This window comes from Tenrec ecaudatus, chromosome 15 (assembly GCF_050624435.1).
Source record: "Tenrec ecaudatus isolate mTenEca1 chromosome 15, mTenEca1.hap1, whole genome shotgun sequence".
Lineage (NCBI taxonomy): Eukaryota > Metazoa > Chordata > Mammalia > Afrosoricida > Tenrecidae > Tenrec > Tenrec ecaudatus.
Window position 1 is genome coordinate 59,088,945 of NC_134544.1, and position 22,374 is coordinate 59,111,318.

Sequence of the window (22,374 nt, forward strand, 5' to 3'; positions counted from 1 at the left end):
AGTTATTCCAATGTTTGAAAATGTGATTTGATTTTTAAATGAATTAATCTTGTCAATGGTAAAAGAAAAACAGTGGAGAGGAAGTAAAAAATTGTTTTCTCTTCCCAATAGTGGCCTCTCTTTACATTATGAAGAAATAACAAAAGGACCGAACGCTGTAATTCGAGGTGTTGTAGCTAAGGGCCCTGTAAACTCTTGTCAAGGCAAGGTGAGCAGTGTACTTAATCATAATACTTGTTGAGTGTATATTTCCTGTATGAAAAATTAAGTTGGGGATTTAAAATTAGGGGTTTTTTAATTTTAAATTATTTTATTGGGGGCTCTTATCACAATCCATATACCCATGCATTGTGTCAGGCACATTTGTACATTTGTCGCCATCATCATTTTCAATTTTCTTTCTACTTGAGCAGCTCCTCATTCATGAACCCTACATAATTTATAAATTATTGTTTTTTTTTTCATTTCTTACACTGACCGATGTCTCCCTAATAGATGGTGTATTTTTACAATAAGATGACAGTAGTGTTGATTTCTTGGGGAGGGATCAGGATTATGACTTTACCAGTTAAAGAATGCATACCTTGGAGACATTACAGGTTCAATTCCAGACTGTGGCAATAAAGCGAGTCATACAAGTATTGTTCTTTCCCAGTGTACGTATAAGCCTTGTTTACACCATACTGTGGTTTTTAAAATGTGCAATAGCATAGAAAAAGTGAGAATTACCTACATGGAACACACAACATCAAGTGAGCACATGCTGTTGAAAAAATGTTGCGAACCCCTCCCTCCAGAAGAAGTTACTTTAGAGGACAGCACTGAAGCTACAGCTCATGGAGAGGAACATGTCTGATAGGAGTATATGGGAGCAAATGAAGGGGAGGAAGAGAGAGTGGAGCACATCCTGGCCCACCAAGCCTTGAGGACTACATCCCTGCTAAGAGCAGCCAATGCACAGAGGGGACCATATGGCCAGCCCCACTATGATACACGACATCCTTCACTAAACCATAGTCCTACAGGGGAAACACTGGAGACACAGCGTGGGAACTATGCCCGATCTGAGCCCACCACACGGAGGCAAAACACTAAGGGCGTGCAACAGAACAGCAAGGGGAGCAGAACAAGGAAGTCCCGAGGGAGTACCAAAAATACACTTAGGGGCCAGAGTATGGCATGCCATCAGACTGGAAAACACTCCTAAAGGTCAACAAACAGACCTTGAACTATTTACAGGCTTTACTTTTTTTTTCTCCATTGTTGTCATTGTTTTGGGTTTTTTGTCAATTTGTTTTGCTCTGTCTTGTTTTTTTGTGCATATTATTATCTCTGCAGGTCTATCTAGATAAGATAGGCTGGATAAACAATCTGGAGGAGAAAACAATGGGACCAATGGTTCCGGAGGGGTATGGGAGAGGAAGAGGTAGGAGAAAGGAAGTAGTGTTAACCAACTCAGGGACAAGAGAACAAGTGATCCAAAATCAGTGGCAAGGAGGTTATAAGAGGCCTGGTAGGGATTGATCAAGGGCAGTGTAACAGAGGAATTACTGAAACCCAAATGAAGGCTGACCATGATAGTGGAACAAAAGGAAGAAAAAGCAAATAGAGGAAAGAACTAGGAGATAAAGGGTATTTATGAGGTTTAAATACAGGCATGTACATGTGTAAATATATTTATATATGATGATGGGGAAATAGATCTATGTGCATATATTTATAGGTTTAGTATTAAGGTAGCAGATGGACAATGGACCTCCACTCAAGTACGCCCTCAATGCAAGAATACTTTCTTCTATTATAAAGTGGGTGCATAGCAAATGTGGTGAAGAAAGCTGATGGTGCCCGGCTATCAAAAGATATAGCATCTGGGGTCTTAAAGGCTTGAAGGTAAACAAGCGGCCATCTACCTCAGAAGCAACAAAGCCCATGTGGAAGAAGCATAGCAGCCTGTGTGATCACGAGGTGCCGAAGAAATCAGGTATTAGATATCAAAGAACAAAAAATTGTATGCTCACCTTCCTGTTAGGATCGCTGAAGACAAATGGGTACGTAAGCAAATGTGAAGAAAGCTGATGGTGCCCAGCTATCAAAAGATATAGCATCTGGGGTCTTAAAGGCTTGAAGGTAAACAAGCGGCCATCTAGCTCAGAACTAACAAAGCTTCATGGAAGAAGCACACTAGCCTGTTTTATCACGAGGTGTCAATGGGATCGGGTATCGGGCGTCAAAAAAGAAAAATACCATATCATTGTGAATGAGGGTCAGTGCAGATTGGGGACCTAAAGCTCATCTGTAGGCAACTGGACAGAAAGGTTGTGGGGAGGAGACGAGCCAGTCAGGGTGTAGTTTATCTACGATGAAACATACAGCTTTCCTCTAGTTCTTGAATGCTTCCCTCCCTCCCCTCCCACTATCATGATCCCAATTCTACCTTACAAGTCTGGGTAGACCAGAGGATGTACACTGGTACAGATAGGAACTGGAAACAGGGAATCCAGGACAGATGAACCCCTCAGAACCAGTGCTGAGTGGTGATACTGGGAGGACGGAGGGAAGATTGGGTAGAAAGGGGGAACCGATCATAAGGATCTCCATATTACCCCCTTCCTTGGGCTTGGACAACAGAAAAGTGGGTAAAAGATGTTGAGCAGTGTAGGACGTGACAAAATAACTTATAAATTATCAAGGGTTTGTGAATGAGGGCACAAATGAGCAGATACCAAGAGTTCAAGTAGAAAGAATATTTTGAGAATGATGATGGTAACAAATGTACAAATGTGCTTGACACAGTGGATGTATGTGTGGATTGTGATCAAGAGTTGTACGAGCCCCCAATAGAATGAGTTAAAAAATGTGCTGAAAAAACTCGACTTACACACGAGTATGTATGATATTCAGAGGTTATTACTTTAGAGTTTGAAAAGTTTTTTTTGTTAAGGTAAAAATCCATTTCCACCTGAATCATGTGATGATTTTAATAAATATGAAATTGCTGGGTATACTTCTAGTGGCCTGGAAATTTTAAAAGGTTAATCATAATTGAGTTCATAAACTACAGTACTTAGAACTTGATTTTAATTAAAATATTTCTTTTTCAACAGAATTTCAATCTGAAAGTTGTTCTACCAAGTTTAAAAGAAGACTCACAGATCTTAAAAATTAGATTATTACCTGGTAATACTATTATTATTTTTTAAGGTTTTTCTGTTTTATTTTGAGCTTTTTGTTACTTGTTTTTGTTTTTTTCTGGTAATATTATTTTAAGAACTATTCTTAGTGTTTGCTTTTAAATAATACAAAACATAACACTTCAAAGGTGTTTTTGTTTTTATTTTGTTTTGATGGCTATTTGTTGAAATTAACTCTGCCAGTGGGTTTGGTTTTCATTTGGAAATAAGCCTTCAAAGTACATTTTAATGTCTAACATAGCACTGACAAACATGACCGATTAAATAAAAAGAAAAATTCAGTATTGAAAATGTATTGGGATTATGCTGTAAGTTTATATTAGCACTCAATCTTTTAACTTTTATTGATAAAATATTTTCGTATTTTAATATTGACTTGTCATGAGTATACTCAGTGTTTTTATGACCAATGCTGACCAATTTTATGACCAAGAGTTACACAGGTTACTCTTGTTTGCAGTTACTTTATTTTGTGCAATTTGTAAACGTATAGTGATCCACCTGCAGGCTGCACAAGATAGATAATCTTCACTTGAAATAGCCAGTTAGCAAAGTGTTAGGAAGAAAAGTTTCTCATGCCAGTTTTATTATTTTGATGACTTTAAAAGTTATATCAAAAGTAGGATATTTTAATCTAAGCTCTGTCATGTCTGCACTTAACAAATGTGGTGATATCAAGTAAGGTGGAGTAATAGCGCAGGGTTGCTGTGAGATCTCATGAGTCAGTGTAGCCATCCTTACTGTTGCACAGCTCCGCCGGAACTGAGTTGAGTACATATTTCTATAAGTAGAGGTGTCTGACAAGCCAGTGCCATGAAATTGAGTACTAATTACCTGTACAAGGCAGTCATTTAGAAGAGGGTTTAGCATGTAAGTTTTAGCTCTGATTTTTCAAGTTTGATAGTTAATAAGCTTTCCCTGAAGTATGAATTGAAAATTAAGTAAAAATCAACACAGTGAAAGAACTGTCAGAAGAAATTGTTAGGTACTAATACACACGTAATTCTGTTTTTATTTTGGAGCTAACCTAAAAAGTATGGTTTTGAGTGGTAAAATTCTTAGTAACCAAGTAATTCTGACATATTTGTGGAATTTAAGAATGAAAAAAGTAACATAAGAAGTAGCACTGTTTTGTAATACAGGCCAAGCACTTTAAAATACAAATCAGGATTTACACGTAATGCTGCCCCCTGCTGACTATATGTTCTGTATGGGGTACTTTATGGATCCTAGTTTCCACTGCTTTGAAGTGGGGGTAATAATGGTACTTTCTTATGAAGATTATATGGGAATAGTTCTGAACAAAACTTAGCTGAATTCCTGGTTTATAGTAAATAAGTAAAAGCTAATATTGTTATATAATATGTATTTCTAGTAACTGTTCTTTGTTACCTTGTATTTGTAGTTAGAATCAATTTAATTTTAAAATATCATTGTTTATGACATCTCTCAGGTTGGTTTGTTGCCGAAATGTGAATCTTATTTTATTAAAGGGTATTCGGGCCTTAATTTGCTTATGATATCAAAGTAGTTAGAAGACACTCAAACAAATGATGTCATTTCATGCATTGATTTTTAAGTGTTATCTTCTAAAACAGTTATGTAGACAAGTGCCCAAGAAGAGTCTTGGTGTAACGTTAAATGTCCTAATTTTCCAAAGTGCTTGTCCGTTTCTGCTTGTAGTGGGTTAGGCATTGACCTGTCAGCAGTTTGAAACCACTAGCCACTCCATGGGATAGAGATGAGGATTTCTACTCCTGCAAATGTGGTCTCACAAACCGAGTCCTCTGGGGTCATTGTGAGTCAGAAGCCACGCACTGACAGTGCATTTGGTTTGTCTTTGTTACCGAGTACTGCTGTAAGTGAAATACTGTGGCTTTGGGCAGCCCCGTTTTCCTGGTCTATCTGAGTAGTGATCCCATCCTGCTATCTGTAATCTTGGCCCTGGCACGACCCCTTCACATCACGTTGAGCATAACAATCCCACTTCCTCAGTTTGGAGCAGTGGATCTGGCCTCAACAACCAGGCATTTGTGAATGGCATCCCCACACTCGAACTGAACTGGTAAAGATTTAACCTAAGAGACGGTGCCCTTACCTTATAAAATCTAACAGACTGGTGGTTCTGAAGGAGCTCTGGTGGTATAGTGGTTATGCGTCAGGCTGCTAACTGCAGTCAGCTGTTTAAAACAACCAACCACTCCACAGAAAAAAGGTGGGACTTTCTACTGTCTTAGTCTTGGAAACTCAGAGGCAGTTCTACCCTGTCCTACCAGGGTAGCTATCAGTTTGCATTGACTTGATGGCAGTGAGTTTGGTGATTCTACCCATTGAAACCCCAGAGGCCATGGCATTACTTTTTGAGACCCAGACTCAGATCTGCTCTCTGTGCTTGTCTCTTCTGCTGCTACTTCCTGGTTCCTTTGCCATCTTGGCAACTCAGGACTCTATGAGTCAGCTCCTTTTTCTCAACCCTGGATTTGGCCATCAAATGCTTCCTCTTGTGCATGGCCTTTCTGGAATCCCTTTCATGTTCACAGAAACAAAAAGAAGTTGCACAGAAACTAAAAAGTTGCACAGAGCGAGGTCAGGTGAGTGTGTGGGGCAAGAGAGGCATGCTGGTTTTTGCCAAAAACTGGCTCGCTGAGATAGCTGCTTTAGCAGGTGCATTGTGGTGGCAAAACCAGCCCCCCGGCTGCCACAAATCCGGCCTTTTTTGTCGCACACTGTGGCACAATCTTTTCAGAACCTCTAGATAGAAACTGTGTAACAGTCTGACCTGGTGGAATGAACTCCAAATGCACTAGGGGTTGATATTTTCCTCCGTTTGGGAAGTTGGTGGACTTCCAGAATGAGATTTGTCATGATTATACATTTAACCCTTTTGAATCAGGAAAACTCTTTGTACACTTGAGAAAAACACTTGTACGCTGGAGTCTTTCCCATCGCACTGTCCTTGTAAGCTGCGTTCAACAGCACACTACTTTCTGCAGCATTATTTCCAAACAGGAAACAAAATTTCACAGCTGCATGCCGTTCTCTTAAATCAGCCATCAGAAAAACGAGGTTCGAGCGAAACTGCTTTTACAAAATAAAAAATTCACTATGATTAGAAAAGAACCTTCCTAAGCGATGCTGCTGGATTCCATAACTTTGAGTGAGTTTCTTGAAATAAATTAAAAATCAGCCATGCAAGATGAAAATAGAATTTAAAGATGTGGAAAGTGCTGTTGTACAAGCTAAGGACATTTGTCCTAGAATGTTCTAATGTTCTTCATTGCTGCGGTTATACAGGGAGTACACCCCAAATACCCTGGAATTGTGCTGGGCGGAGCAGAGCTATCGTAGTACATAGTTTTCCCCATAGGCAGTTTGGTTGTCTGAGGAGCACCCACTCGTCCAGTATGAAATTTTCTCTCAGATAACAATCAAATATTTTCCTTGTAGCGTAGGTGGGTAGAAATCTGAATTGGGGTATAGGTTTCAGGCAAACGCTTTCTCACGGTGCCAGCTCTATAGGAAGGTCCTTGTCTCTCCTGCTTTTATTGCCTAGCTTGACATCAGTCCTCTGAGTCTAGGAAGTTCTCAGCGCAAGGACCCTGAATCCACAGACCGACCATCCTCTGGTCCCGGCTCTTCTTTCTTGGTGGTACTGAGATACTTCCTCCTCCTCTCCTCTGTTACTTTCTCCTTTTATCTCTTGCAAGATGAAAAGTGATGTAGGCTCCCCCAAGGAAACCCCTTCCATGTGATCAGAGTACGGATGATGAGTGAAGTAAGCAGCCTACCCTAAAATTGCCCTAACAGCATAACAAATGTACAGCCAAGGTCAGCGGTTCAAAATCACAAGTTGCTCTACAGGAGAAAATGAGGCTCTCTCCTCCCATTAAAAAAAAAAATCTGAAGCTCAAAGTAGTAGTCCTACTCTGTCTTATAAAAACAAACAAACAAAAAAGTCACTGCCATTACATCCACAGCGACCCCATAGAACAGGGCCGCACTGTCCCTGTGGTTTCCAAGACTAAGTTTTTAACAGGAGCAGAAACACTCATTAATTTTAACCTGTGGAGTAGCTGTTGGTTTCAAATTTGCTGTGAGTCAGAATCAGCTGTTTGTTTTTTAATCTGGCCCCAGTAACTATAGTAAGAGGTTGGGATTTATTACTTATCATAAAGTGGAAGGCAAATGCTAAGTTGACACATATTTTGAGGGATACAGTTCAATTCATGATAAGGTCTTTTTCAGATTTCATATGTTGAGGGTTCTTCTAGGTATGTTTTATTGTTGTTGTTAGTTGTATCATAGACATTTAACCTTGACATCAAACATTTTCTACATTCAAGACAACTCTGAACTTACACAGATGTATGCATTTTGGAACCAGAAATGAATGAGGATGGGCATTGCTTTCTCTCTCAGCATTATTTATATAATTATAACTAAACATAGAAGTTGTTTGTTTTTAAAATTTCAGTTATGCAGTCTTTGAAACCTGAATCTGTGTCTCATTATATAATATCCTAATAGGTCCCCCTCGTCAATTGAAAGTAAAACCGGATTCTGAAATTCTAGTTATAGAAAATGGAACAGCTTTCCCATTTCAGGTGGAAATTTTGGATGAATCAGACAATATAACAGCACAACCAAAATTGATAGTTCATTGTAAGGTAAGTTTAAGATAGAAGTTTGTAGATTGTATTCTGAGTGCCATGTTGGTAAATGGCAGGAACTGTATCTTTTAGCTAATTTATAGTAGACTGTACAGGGTCTCTGAGCTTTTAATGATTATTCTGTGGAAAAACTTATCAGAAATTATATTGACAAGAGTTATCACCATCCCTAAGCCAATAAAAATGACAGTTTCATAACAAAACTAACGGGTGAAGTTTCCTCCCCTCTATCCCTTCAACTCCATCCCTCTGATTTCAGAGAAAATATTTCACTTATCAGGATAGTAATGGTTCTAAAGTCCTTAAGACTTGAGGTGGAATGGAGGTGGGTACAAACCACAAAAAATAAAAGAAAATTCAAATAGATAAGTTAAAAACAAAACAAAAACGTAGTGGTTGAGAAAGTTGATTTTCTTCTAAAATGGATCAATTTTACCTAGGGTTATAGAAAATTACTCCTTTCATTCAAAAATTGCCCGGCATTTTGTTGAGCTCTTTTAAGAATCTGCCAATGTATAGCCCAAAATAGTGACCGCAACAAATTATTTGAAATATGAATGTTTATTTAGTAATCAGCTATATATTTGACCAGGATCTTAAATTACTTTGTATTCTTCTAATAGTTTTCAGGTGCTTCAAGTCTTCCGCTCTACGTTGTGGATTGCAGTAGTTCTGGAACAAGCATTTTAACTGGGCCTGCAATTCATGTTCAGAATATTAAAAAAGACCAGACACTTAAAGCAAGAATTGAAATACCTGTAAGTTGTTAGTGCTATTAATCATACTCACTTTTCATACAAATATTTATTCTTCAATAGCTTCATAGTATCTTGTTTAAACTTGTTTGACTTTTTAAAATGAGGCGTGTGAGGTTCTTTTAGCCAAAAAGAAGAAAAGAAGCAACAAAATTGTGTAGAGTACCAACCCCAAACCAAACCCAGTGCCATAGGGTCAATTCTGACTCCTAGCAACCCTATAGGATAGGGTTTCTGCTTATAAACTGCTGGCCTTCCCGATAGCAGCTCAATGTGTAACTAATCACTAAGCCACCAGGGCCCCTATGTAGACCAAGAGTCAGTATTCAAGAGGAGCATGGGAATACTGCATGTTTAACATCACAATTGTATTCTTTCACCATACTTAGTCTATATGCTGAGCAAATAATGTGAGACATACAGTGTCAGAATTTCAGAAGACTAGTTAACCTGGTTTATGCAGATGATACTTCACGAGATGACTTGAAACACTTAACTGATGAAAATCAAAGAAAATAAAATTAGTGTGGATTACACCCACCTCAAGAAAACCGATTTCTTCAGAGCTTGGCCAGTGTATAGCATGGTAGAGAAAAGGTCCTGTTATAAAGTATACATTTTACCTGGATACACAACCAACACCTAAGGAAGCAGCAGTCGAACTATGTTAGTCTGGGTACTGTGTAGAATCAAATCCACAGAAACTCATGTGTGAGAGAGAGTTTTATGTAAAGGTTAAGCGCACAAGAAAACATCCCAACCCAGTGCTGCCCAAGCCCACAAGTCCAACATTAACCCATATGTCCAACACCAATCCTCAAAGTCCTCCTCCATCTCACAGAACACACACTATGATGCAGACTGCAGGAGGAATGCTGAGTCAGTGAGCGTGTAAGCATCTCAGCGCTGGCAGGGGTCTCCTCACAGGTGCTCCAGCACCCAGGGCTGCATCGGGGTAGGTCCATGCGGATTCTCCTTGCCAGCTGAAGCAGGGACCTGGCTAAGGCAGCTGCACCCTGGTCTGACCATTAGAAAGGCTGAACCATTTATCCCTCTGCCCTCATGTGTTTCTCGGTCAGTTTTTCACAATAAATTACCTCACAAACTATCCAACAACATCTTGTACAGGGCAAATCAGCTGATGTTACTTGGAGGGCTAACTTGCACCTGACCCAAGTCATGGTTATTTCAGTTCCCTCATACATACCTAATGGCTGGATAGTGAGTAAGGAAGACCAGAAAGAATTCATGAGAAGTAAGGAATTTGAATATAGTGTTGGCAGGAATATTGAATATATTATGGACTGCCAAAAGAACTTTTAACACATCTGTCTTGGAAGAAGGACAGCCAGAATACACTTTAAAAGCAAGGATGACAAGACTTCATCTCATGTAATTGGTCATGTTATCAGGAAGGCCCAATGCCTGGCGAAGGACATCATGCTTGTTAAAGAAAGAGGGTCAATGAAAGAGAGGAAGACCTTCAGTGACATGGATTGACAGAATGCTTGGGACCAGGAACTCAAGCAAGTGCTTGGGACCTAGGCATGATTGTAAGGATGACACAGGACCAACCAGTGGACCTTCCATTCTAGATAAGATCTCTATGAGTCAGAATCAACTTGGAAGCATCTAACTATATAGCTGTTACTGATTTACATTTTCCTAATAGATTTTTTAATTAGAATGTTTTAAGCATGATTTTAACTTTATACTTCTAATTTTTAGTGTACCTCTATTGTTTAGCTGTGTAGTTGGGTAAATATTCTGATACTGAAAATATGTATACATTTAACATGTATAACTTTTATAAATATATGTCACTATTTTACAAATTGAGATTTTAATGTAATGTGTTTTTTATTAGAGAGCATTTTGGGGGGCATTTATCATATCTGCTGCTGAGGCCAATATGGGAGATGACTAATTTCCCAAGGTTGCTGAATGGGATAACAAATACTCAAGTAATATACTTATATATGTTTTTAATAATTGATAGGATAAAAATGAATAAGCAAAGCTATGACTAAGCTTATTAGTTGACTTACTTTTGCCTTTGTGCTAATTATTCATCAGGTAGTAACATTTGTGCCTTAAGGTGAAAAGTGACTTTCATTTCTAAAATTACCATAAGATGATCTTGCTTTTTTCCAATATTTTTGGAGCTGTTTATATTTGATAATTTTCAAATATTTGTTAAACATTTCCTTTATGTAATGTGGTGACATTTTTAAGATACTATCTTGCAATAGGTCCAGTGTTCTAGTACTTCAGATTAGGAAGGAATCTGGATTTTTAGGAATTATGTAAAGCAGCCATACACAGGGGACTAAAAGTCTAGTAGTTCACTAAGACAATGACCAAGATATATCCTGTCTATATAGTTAAAAATCATCTCTCCTGCACAGTAACTTGAGTATGATGAACCAAGCAAATAAGATTTGCTTATAAGCATTTAACAGAATCATCTAAGAATCTTTAAGCATCAAAATGTTAGCTTTTGTTTCTAAATATGTGGCCATTATCATTATGATATCTGATGGTATACAGAATGGTATAGAGTACGAATGTCTTTTTAAAAGCCAAACCTTTCAGTAAACGTTCTATAAAATGAACTTGTGCAAGATGGAAACAAATTTGTCAGTAATGTAGCGGATTAACAGTTAAGCCAGAAATATGTTTTCCACACAGATTTTACTTACTGTATGTTGTATTTTTGCCTCTTCCTAGAGCTGTAAAGGTGTAGCTGCCGTGGAAAAGACTATTAAGTTGCTTCCTAGTAGCCATGTTGCAAGACTGCAAATATTCAGTGTGGAAGGACAAAAGGCAATCCAGATCAAACATCAGGATGAAGTTAATTGGATAGCTGGCGATATTATGCATAATCTTATTTTTCAAATGTATGATGAAGGAGAAAGAGAAATTAACATAACATCAGTTTTAGCAGAAAAAATTAAAGTAAGTATCTCAAACAGATTATTGTTTTTTCTTTGAAATAAAGTCTTAGCAGACTAAACAAAAGTTTTTTAAAGTAACTTCCAAGGAAAACCTTACTACCAAACAGTTACACTACTAAATCAAATTCTAGGATCAATAAGATTTTTCGTAAACTGAATTGAAATGTGATTCATTCATATGTGACAAACTCATAATCGGGGAAATAAGTTTAGCATTGAAACAAATCTTTTGATATTTTATTTAGTTTTTCACTTCTGGACCAATTTTTCTGGAGTCACAATCAATATCACAACCGTATCCAGTGTATCTGTGTCTATTCAGAAGAGAGAAACACATAGTCTGTTGAAGACAGACAGGGAGATGATATTGTTAACTGCCCAGGTCTGATTTGGCCCTTCATGTGGATCAGATAGGCCACTGTCTTAAAGTATGATGGCTAGAACGGCAGTTTTCATTTTTGCTCATAACGTGAGGTGGCCTTATCACCTCCTATCATCTAAATACATGACTTTAATAACAGTAAATCTACATGTTGAAATGTAACTTCTCACCAGGGAACCAAATAAAAATTGACAAAAAGATGCTTATCACATCTGTTAGAGAACTGTCTACACCTTTCATTACTGATTAAGAAATAGTGAACTACTTATGTTTGCTCTGTCAAAGTCTAGTCAATCTGCTCTGTATCCCAAGCAGTCTTTAAAATCACCACCCCGTGCTGCTTAAGAACCTTTACATCACGTCGCGTTTTGTTGCTGTTTAGTTACAGATGAGAAACATTGAAGAGCATCTTTCTTTTTTAAATCATTTTATTGGGGGTTCATACAGCTCTTATCAAAATCGATCCACCCATCCATTGTGTCAAGCACATTAGTACATTCGTTGCCATCATCATTTTCAAAACGTTTTCTTTCTACTTGAGCCCTTGGTATCAGTTCCTCACTTTTTCCACCCACCCTCCCTCACGAACCCTTGATAATTTATAAATTATTACTTTTTCATGTCTTACACTGACCAGTGTCTCCCTTCACCCATTTTTCTGTTGTCCCTCCCCCAGGGAGGGGGTTATATGTAGATTATTATGATCAATTCCCCTTTACTCCCCCCACCTTCCCTTTACCCTTCTGGTATCACTACTCTCATTATTTGCCCTGAAGGGTTTATCTGTCCTGGATTCCCTGTTTCCAACTCTTAATTGTACTGTGTACATGCTCTGGTCTAGCCAGAATTGAAAGGTAGAGTTGGGATCATGATAGTGGGGGAAGGAAGCATTAAAGAACTAGAGGAAAGTTGTATGTTTCATTGCTGCTACACTGCACCCTGGCTGACTTGCCTCTTCCTGGTGACCCTTCTGTAAGAAGAGCATCTTATATAGAATTTTTCATTGCAACTTGCTAATTTTACCACAAAAACTGCATTTAAAATATGCTGAAAAACTCGGTTTTTACATGAGTATATACAGTAAGAGCAGTTATATGTTTCCTGCATATTCTAAGACCTAGACCTTTTCATTGACAATAAAACTACGTATTACTCTTGAATTAAAAATGAATCTGTAAGTGGCATTGTGCTCTTTAAGAAAATAAACCAAGATTGAGAAAAGTCAGCCTAAACTGGGCTTGGAATCCATTGATAGAATAGCAGTCAGAATGAAGGAAGAAATGTTCATCTTTTTTAAAAAATGACTCCTTTTCATGTCTTAACCACCATTATAGAAAAAAAGTAATAATGATAGAAAAGATGATTTTAAAAGATAAAATGATGGTTAGGAAGTTAGATTAAAACCAGGGATAAAAATCCTAGAATATCAGTGATTTTTAAAGTAACTTAGCAAGCTAAAAGAGTAGAATGCATAACATCTAAAAAATGGCCAAGCAGCACAATATGAAATGCCAGAGATATGAAGTTAAGATAGACCTAAAAGCACTCAAGGAGTGATTAAGATTACAGGTTGGCCAGGAAGGTGATTACAGCTTTAGATATTGTGGTAATAATTTATAAAATTAAAATAATTTATTAAGACAGATGGACAGTGGGCCACTACTCAAGTACTCCCTCAACACAAAAACACTTTAACAATTTGGCAATCTGAGATGCTCACCTTGGCACGATCGCTGAAGACAAGGGGTGCACAAGCAATTGTGGTGAAGAAAGCTGATGGGGCCCGACTGTCAAAAGATATAGTTTCTGGGGTTGTAAAGGCTTGAAAATAAACAGGCGGCCAAATAAATAAACAAACAAGCAAACCGGTGGCCATCTAGTTGAGAAGCAACAAAGCCCACACAGAAGAAGCACACCAGCCTACCCTGACACGATCACTGAAGACATAGCGGGTACATAAGCAAATGCGGTGAAGAAAGCTGATGGTGCCTGGCCATCAAATGACACAGAGTCTGGGGTTCTATAGGCTGGAAGATAAACAAGATAACTGAGAAGCAGCAAAGCCCACATGTAAGAAGCACACCAGCCTGTGAGATCACAAGGTTTTGAAGGGATCAGGTGTCAGGCATCAAAGACCAAAAAAAAAATAGCATTCTGAATGAGGGGGAGTGGGGACCCAGGGCCCAACTATGGGAAATTGGACATCCCTTGCAGAAGGGCCACCGGGAGGAGACGAATCAGTCAGGGTGCAGTGTAGCAATGATTAAACATATAATTTTCCTCTAGTTCTTAATGCTTCCTTCCCCACGTTATCATGATCCCAATTCTACCTTACAAATCTGGCTGGACCGGAGGATGTACACTGGTGCAGATAGGAACTGGAAACACAGGATCCAGGACAGATGAACCCCTCAGGATCAGTGGAGGGTGGAGGGAAGGTGAGGGAGAAAGGGGGAACAGATTACAAGAATCTACATATAACCTCCTCCCTGGGGGACGGACAGTGAAGAAGTGGGTGATGGGAGACATTGGATGGTGTAAAACATGACAAAATAATAATAATTTATAAATTATCAAGGATTCATGGGGGAGGGAGAAGTAGGGAAGAAGGATAAAAAATGAGAAGCTGATACCAAAGGCTGAAGTAGAAAGCAAATGTTTGAGAATGATGAGGGAAACAAATGTACAAAAGTGCTTGACATGATGGATGATTTTTGACATGATTGTGATAAGAGTTGTATGAGCCCCCAATAAAATAAACTTTTAATAAATAAATAATAACAAACTAGTTCCAAGAAGTTTGGAGATTGAAATAGTCCCCCAAATCCAACTTTTGCAGGATCTTTACCTCACTCCACACTTGAAACCCCCTAGTTTCTGGGTTTCTCAAACAGAACTCAAATGTAAAGTTCGTGGAGGATACCTCACATGGTGATAGGGGCAGTTTCCATGCAGCAGGATGGCCTTGCAGGGCATCCTGTTCACAGTTACCCACAGGCTAATCCTATCAGGATCTGCCCCCACTTTTTTACCAGACCCATACAAGGAAAATTTGTTTGGTGGGTGTTAATATGGTGCTATAAAATTTCACCCAAATGTATTCATCTGTTCTCCACCCCGCACTGTATCTTATTCATGCACTCACGATCTGGAGCCTCTGACAAGGTGTTTCCTGTAGGCATTGGCTTCCTAATCTTAGCCAGGCTCTTCCCCAGCCTCTCCAGAAACACTTCTTGCTCCTCTCAGCTGTGTCATATAATTTCTTGTATCCACATTTAGTAATAACAACCAAGATAACCATTAAACAAAGAATGTGATCTAATTTGCACCCTCTACTAAAGTCAGATCTCAGTTTCATCCTATTCCTATTAGTTTTCCGATAATGCCCTCCAAAATAGGGCCACAGCCACAGGCGTGTGAAGTCCTGAATTATACATCATATAAGGGATTATGGCTAGGAGGGCCATATTAATCAAACACAATTCAAATGGAACTTCAGTTTGCATACTCATTTAATAAAGGTCCACGTGGATCTTAATTTAGATCCTCTCTAAGATTCTTTTTAAAACCACGGATATACTACTGCTAATTAGTAATGATCATATGACTTGATCTGTCTGTTATTTTTAAAAACTTTCTAGAACACAGTGATCATCTTTTGATATAACTAAACTTAAGAAATGACAACAATTTTTTTCTGTTGTGTTGAAAGATATGGGAAAAAATATTAAAGATAGAAAATTACACTTTTCATCATAGTATATGAAGCACCATCATTTCTAATCATGAAGAGGTCTTGAGACAGGGTGGATGGGTTATAATTTAACTTTTAAAAGTCTATAGTGAGATAGGGGAGGCATTAGACTAGACTGTATATCATTTCAAAACATGCTATTTCTCGCCTAGGTTAATTGGACTCCTGATATTAACAAAGAAAATTTGCTCCAAGGTCTACTTCCTGATGTACAAGTACCAACATCTGTAAAAGACATGCGCTATTGCCAGGTTTCATTCCAAGATGACCATGTGTCTTTGGAAAGTGCCTTTACAGTAAGGTTTGTGGGCTCATTTTGTTTTGCGTTATTTTAAAGTTCAACATATGACAACAAAGATATTTTTCATGTATATATATACACACACACATACATACACACACACACAGACACACACACACACATGGTCTTTAATATGGACAAAACTGAAACTTGCATTAAATATGGTAGGTTGACTTTGGAATAATGCTTCGCTGGAGATAGTGATTAATTCCTGTTATCACTGTAGCTCTTGGTTTAATTGATCTCTAATGTCTGGAAGAACTAGAACCTTTTTTGAAAAGGAAGTTTTAATGCCACCAATAGCAAAAGCATTTGCAAAATGACAAAGAAAAATAAGATGAGTGTGATCACTAAGTGTTCAAATGGAAAGTTTTTATTCAATGCTTATGGTGATTGTCAAAGGTAAATTCAGATTTAATATGTACAAATTATATATGTGCATGTCTTTGCAAATATGTTTAAACTGTATCTGATCAATGGATGGCTGCAGGCATGTTTTCTGAAAATTACACTTAGTCTTATTAGAGTGCCTTACAAAAAAAGATACTTTTTTGTACTGTGGAGGAAAAACTATTTTAAGGTTAAGATTTTTAACAAATCTAAAATGGACACCTTGTCAAATTGCTGAAGCTTTTGCAACAAGTTAACAGGAATGCATCGCCTCACCTAAAGCAACAGTTTTCAGATGGACTAGGGCATTTTTGCCGTGTCTTGATAGCTCAAGATGAGCCCAGAGAGAACGCCACCAGCCTGGCAAATGAAGAAACCGTGACTGGAGTCCGGAAGTGATTGAAGACAGAATGTAAAATGACCATTAATATAAAGTTATTGAAGTTTGGATTGCACTGTTTGACATCTTCAGTTTTAAGTGTTGGGTACCAAAAGGGTTCTACAAGGATCAGCTAGCTCAAGGAGCTGATCTTTCCATCAATCTTTTGATTAAGATCAAAGCTACTGAACATGATTTTATGGGATACATCTTAACTGGAGAAGAGTCTTAGATTTAACAATGTGGCCCACAGAGCAAGATCCCATGTAAACAGTGACTTCCCAGGGGATCTGAGGCAGTTAAATTCAGGACACAGGAAGTCGGCTCAGAGAGTTTGGGCATAATCTTGTTTGATAGACTTTTCTTTAAGGATCATTATAGGACCTTCTTTATAAGTAAGTTGTAAGGAAAACTGCCCTGGAGATAAAAAGACCAGGAAAGTTATGCTGAGAACTTTTTTTCTATTGTGTTCTATTCATTTTTCTACAACAGCAAGGGCTGTGTCCTATGAGAATTTTACTGGGAAACTTTACCAATCTACCTTACAGTACTGGGCCTTGCCCCTTCAAACTTGTGTTTTTCAAAGTCAAGGAACATTCAACAGGAATGGCTTGAGTTCCTCTAGGGCAGCAGTTCTCAACCTGTGGGTCGCAACCTATTGGGATCGAACGACCCTTTCACAGGGGTTACCCGATTCATAACAGTAGCAAAATACAGTTAAGAAGTAGCAACGAAAATAACGTTATGGTTTGGGGGTCACCGCCACATGAGACACTGTATGAAAGGGTCGTGGCGTGAGGAAGGTGGAGAAGCACTGCTCTAGGGCTTCAAAACATGACGGAAAATGAGCACAGCCTTATATGGGAAGAGTTTCAAAAAGACCAAATGAAATGCATTGCCATCCAGGGGATTCTGGCGCACGGAGACCCTTTAGGGCAGGATAGAACTGCCCTGTGCGTGGCTGGGGCTGCAGCTACCGGAGTGAGGAGCCCTGCTCGTGTCCTGAAGAATGGCCCAGGGTTTCTAATGGCGGACTGTGTTCGCAGCCCAGCTGGTAACCACCGAGCCACCAGAGTTCTTTTGGGGAAGGATTAGAGAGAGGGAAACATTATCTTTAGAACAATATAGACCTACATGGAAAATATGTTAAGAAATAGCTTCACATTTTGATGTTTTCATTTCATGTTTATAATTTCGTAGCAATACTTTCTTACTCATCTATGATAGATGTGGGGAAGACTTAAATGTTATCTAGCAGACCCATTTAGCACCGAGGTCTGTGGATCCTTTGACTCCCTCTTTCCAATAATTGCCACTTATTTTTCCCCTCAATAGTTTTATTGGCATGTGATCCACATATCATACAATTCAGTAGTTCAGTCAACATCAAGATGAGTTGTTCACTTATCACCACAACCAGTTTTAGATACTCTTCTTTACTTTGTGTACATGTTTGCACACTATTTCCCAAACATACTGTTTCCCCTGACTAAATATAAACCCTATCAGTAGTTCTTACTGGTCCATCTACTTTCTTTCTCAGTGCCCTTCACTCACTGTTTTTATTTAATCCTCATAGGGAGTATCATTTAACAATTATACAAAGTTTTGTCCGTATTTTCTAATATTTTTGCAACCTTTCTTTTCTCTGCTTCAATTGCTGTTCTATAAACCGAAAAGGTATTTAGAAGGACATTGATAATGTTATGTGCTACACTTCAGCAAAATCAATTGCTTTTTTTTTTTCCTACAATGGTGTGTGTAACTATAGCCTTTGTATTTTTGTAACCAAATTCAGACCACTTCCTGATGAACCTAAACATCTAAAATGTGAATTAAAAGGAGGAAAAACAGTACAGATGGGTCAAGAGCTTCAAGGAGAAGTAGGTTAGTATTCCTTATTTGCTTTTCAAAATCATTTATGTTTCTTTACATCTGTGCTTTGGCCTATGTAACCTAAAAGGATAGCTTTAGTTTCAAATCTATTGCCAGAAAATCTAGGAGCATTAAGATTATCTTTGCCTATCCTGATAGTTAGTTTACGAAATGTAGTAACAGTTAATATTAAGTTTAAAATGTGTGTTGGTATTCTGTATTCTTATTTTCTATATATTATAATCAGTCTGATACTACATAAATGGAGTTACCATGAGTTGAAACTGACTTAATGGTAACTAACAACAAAAATATTCTGTAATCCTAAAATATTTCCTAGTTAAAACTCTGATTAATATCTGTTTCATGACTTATATAATCTAAATGCACATGCTTATATAGATTTCTGAGTCATATTTTATAACAGTGATTAAAATGTTTATATCATGTATAAATTAAATACAATCACTTAATTGTATAAGGAACCTAAGAGCTTTTGTCTTCATTTTATTTAAAAGATAACACTTAAAAATAAAACTGTATGGATTTAGGCTTCATTGGCCCAATATCCCTCTCCCAACAGTGCTTTAAAAAATTATACCAAGGTCTAATCAATGATAGTGTTATCAGTTCTTTATGCCCCAGGGAGATGACCATAAATTAACAAGGAGGTTTTCAAAGGGAACCAAAGGCCGATAAATAAACATAGGTCCAGGAATGGGTTTAAGGCTCACACTATGTCCGGGTTCCAATTTAAGAACAATTAGTTCTTACATCATCGCCTTGCTTGATACTTGCCCTCGGGAAGGGAACACAGACGATATGGGTGCTCTGGTACAGTGTGGTGAAAACATTAAGATGGTGCCCAACTATCTGATAAAACAGTGCCCAGGGTCTTAGTTTGGGTTCCAAACATGTAGCATCTAAATCTACATTGAAGAAGCACACCAGCATACATCAGTGACTAGAGGATTGTAAATCACGTCATCTGAAGCTGAAGGAGAGAATAGTATCAGAGCCTAAATTCTGAGAAACAAGTTTGCACAGAGCTATGGCTGATACTGGGAGCCCAAAATCCATTTGTTTGATCTACAAATAAACCTCTAGTGATTTCCCTCTACGTGGTCGAGGGACGGCTGGGAAGAAACCAGTTACCAGAGTGCGCTGGAGAGATGACTATACAAGTTCAATATGAGCAAACAAAACATGCACAAAAGGTTGAAAACCAGCCCAACCCAACGTTTTCTGTAGTTTGTTAGTTTGTTCTTATTGGGATTTATTGCAGATGTATTGGGGTTGTCCCTCTTGAATTTTTGTTACATGCTTCTCTGGTTTTTCAGGATATGAAACCCAGGATAGATGAATGTATTGGCATAGCAAGTAAAATAAGGGTTTCTGGAGAGTAGTGGTAGAGAAGGCTATCAAAGGGAACCGATGGCAAGAAGTTCGAGGAGAAAAAGAAGATTCTGAAACATTGTGGTAGCCATTGTACGGTACTAGTTTGATGTGGTTGAACTCTGGAATGATATGATAGCTCTATTAGCTCTCAATAAAATAGTTTTGGGTTGAAAAATGAAATTATGCTGAAAAGTAAACTTTAATACCACCATAAAAGTAAACTTTATTTTTTTTTCAGTTGCAATAGTAACAGATCAGTATGGAAATCAGATTCAGGCATTTTCACAAAGTTCTTTATCTGCTTTGGGAATTGCTGGGGCTGGATTGGATCATTCAAATTTGAAAATGACTTTTCAGGTATGGGTATAGTTCATAGTATTTGGTTGGTGCCCTTGTTTTATGTATACCCTGAAGTTTGGGAAGGGCTAAAATGACTTTTAAAAGCTCTTTAATTTGTTTTTCTGGAAAGTAAGCATTTTTATGTCTTTTCTTATTGTACTTTTTTCCTCATTAGGAAAATACACAAAGTATAAGTGTAAGAGGCATCAAGTTTATTCCAGGTCCTCCTGGAAATAAGGACCTGTGTTTTACTTGGCGTGAGTTTTCTGACTTCATTCGAGTGAAACTGGTCTCTGGTCCCCCGGCTAAGCTTCTCCTTATCGATTGGCCAGAGTTAAAGGAGGTAAGTTATCTCTTTGTCACGCTTGCATAAATTTAATGTGGTTTGTTACTTTTATATCATCATGAATCAGAATAGAAGTATTTTGCTGTTGAAATAAATACAACAGTAGTTATAACAGTGAAAATGATAAGATTAAAGAAATAGGAGCTGTCTTAATGCTTCATTAATTCATCACTGTGCTTATACTTGATTGAAAAAATGTGATCATTTAAATTTTTAAGATTTTAAAACATGTATAAAGAGAATAGTAAATATGGCAGTTACCTAGTTTTAGTTAGTGTTTTTGCCAATTTTTTTCCCAATTTTTTCCCATTAACTTGAAATATTTGCATATTTCTTTTCTTCCTTTTTTGCTTATTTCTTTTCTTAATGGAATTTTAAAGCACATTCCATAGACATTTTAGTGTACCTCCCTATGCAGACACTTAAGACTTTTGTTTCCTGTGTTGATTTTTATAGAAATTTTTTAGAACTTACAATATTAATTTCATTTCTGCCTTGAGTTAGTAGTGCAACAGATTTTTAGCTATTGATCTCCTAACGTTTCTCCTTGATCAAACAATGCACGTGACTGATGTTTGATGGCCTACTCGTAGAGGATAAGGCCATCTAAGAAAAGTTTGCATGCAACTTTTCTAATTTGTAACTAGCTTTTTTGATTTATGAATTTACAAAACAGATAATTGAGTTTTAACAGGATTCACTTTAACAGTTCAGGACTGAGGGATGTCATTATAAAGTCATTGCATTTATTTTTATTTGAAAGCAATTATACAAGTGTATATGTGTTTTCCCTTAATTTTCAAAGACCTTATGAAATAATATTTCATAAGGAAACAGAAATTCTAAATTTTTTAATAGAAAGCAGACTTGGATTTATAAACAGATGATTTTAGAGATTTACTAATCCACCACCACCCCCATTATTTCCCAGAAAATCCTATTGCTAATATTTTAGGGTGCAACATATATTACTAAGGTTATCTTATAAAAGTAGTTTTTATTGGAGGGTAGAATAAAGCAAAGCTTTTTGAACTGTGGGTGGTGACTGCAGATGGGGTTAGGTTACTGAATGTGGGATAGTGAAAAGTTTTGCAACAGAAAAAGGTTTCCGAACACCCAATAACCAAAAAGTAATTCAATATTAAATGCATATTAAGTCCAAGGTGCATTTGGAAGCCCCTGCCCGTTTTGCAGATTTCTCAGGTGAAAAGGGTATTGGAGGTAGAAAAAGTTTTAAGAGGCCCTCATATGATGCTTACATTTGGAATGTAACTGAAGTACATTGTATATTCTAGCTTTTTATATACTTGCAAAGGAGAATATGTAAACTGTAAAAGCTATGTAAATTTTGTAGTAGATAAGCAGAATTAAACCGGTATCAGGAGAGAGTGTTTTTAAGCTAAATCTCCTATCTGTTGTACAGACCTTATTTTCCTTCCAATTTCAACAGCCTCCCAATTTAGTAATTTGGTATGCAGCATCTTAGCTGAGAGATAGGTGGTAGGGGAAGCAGTAGGAGAAGGAAAACCAACCACCCACACCACGGCCATTGCGTCGATTCCGATTACTAGAACCATACAGCACAGAGGATAACTGTTCCCTAGGTCTCTGAGCCTATAAATCTTCAAGCAAATACA

The 22,374-nt window shown here is 37.7% G+C and overlaps 1 protein-coding gene across 1 annotated transcript in view; it reads left to right on the forward strand.

The window, feature by feature from the left end:
- Window positions 1-22,374, forward strand: part of SMCHD1 (structural maintenance of chromosomes flexible hinge domain containing 1) — a 131,269-nt gene that overhangs the window by 63,934 nt on the left and 44,961 nt on the right. Inside the window, exons 21-29 of the mRNA XM_075533163.1 lie at window positions 112-208; window positions 3,105-3,177; window positions 7,719-7,858; window positions 8,485-8,619; window positions 11,347-11,574; window positions 15,862-16,010; window positions 18,578-18,666; window positions 20,291-20,409; window positions 20,567-20,734. Of these exons, the coding sequence (XP_075389278.1) occupies window positions 112-208; window positions 3,105-3,177; window positions 7,719-7,858; window positions 8,485-8,619; window positions 11,347-11,574; window positions 15,862-16,010; window positions 18,578-18,666; window positions 20,291-20,409; window positions 20,567-20,734 (1,198 nt within the window). The remainder of the gene's footprint in view (window positions 1-111; window positions 209-3,104; window positions 3,178-7,718; window positions 7,859-8,484; window positions 8,620-11,346; window positions 11,575-15,861; window positions 16,011-18,577; window positions 18,667-20,290; window positions 20,410-20,566; window positions 20,735-22,374) is intronic.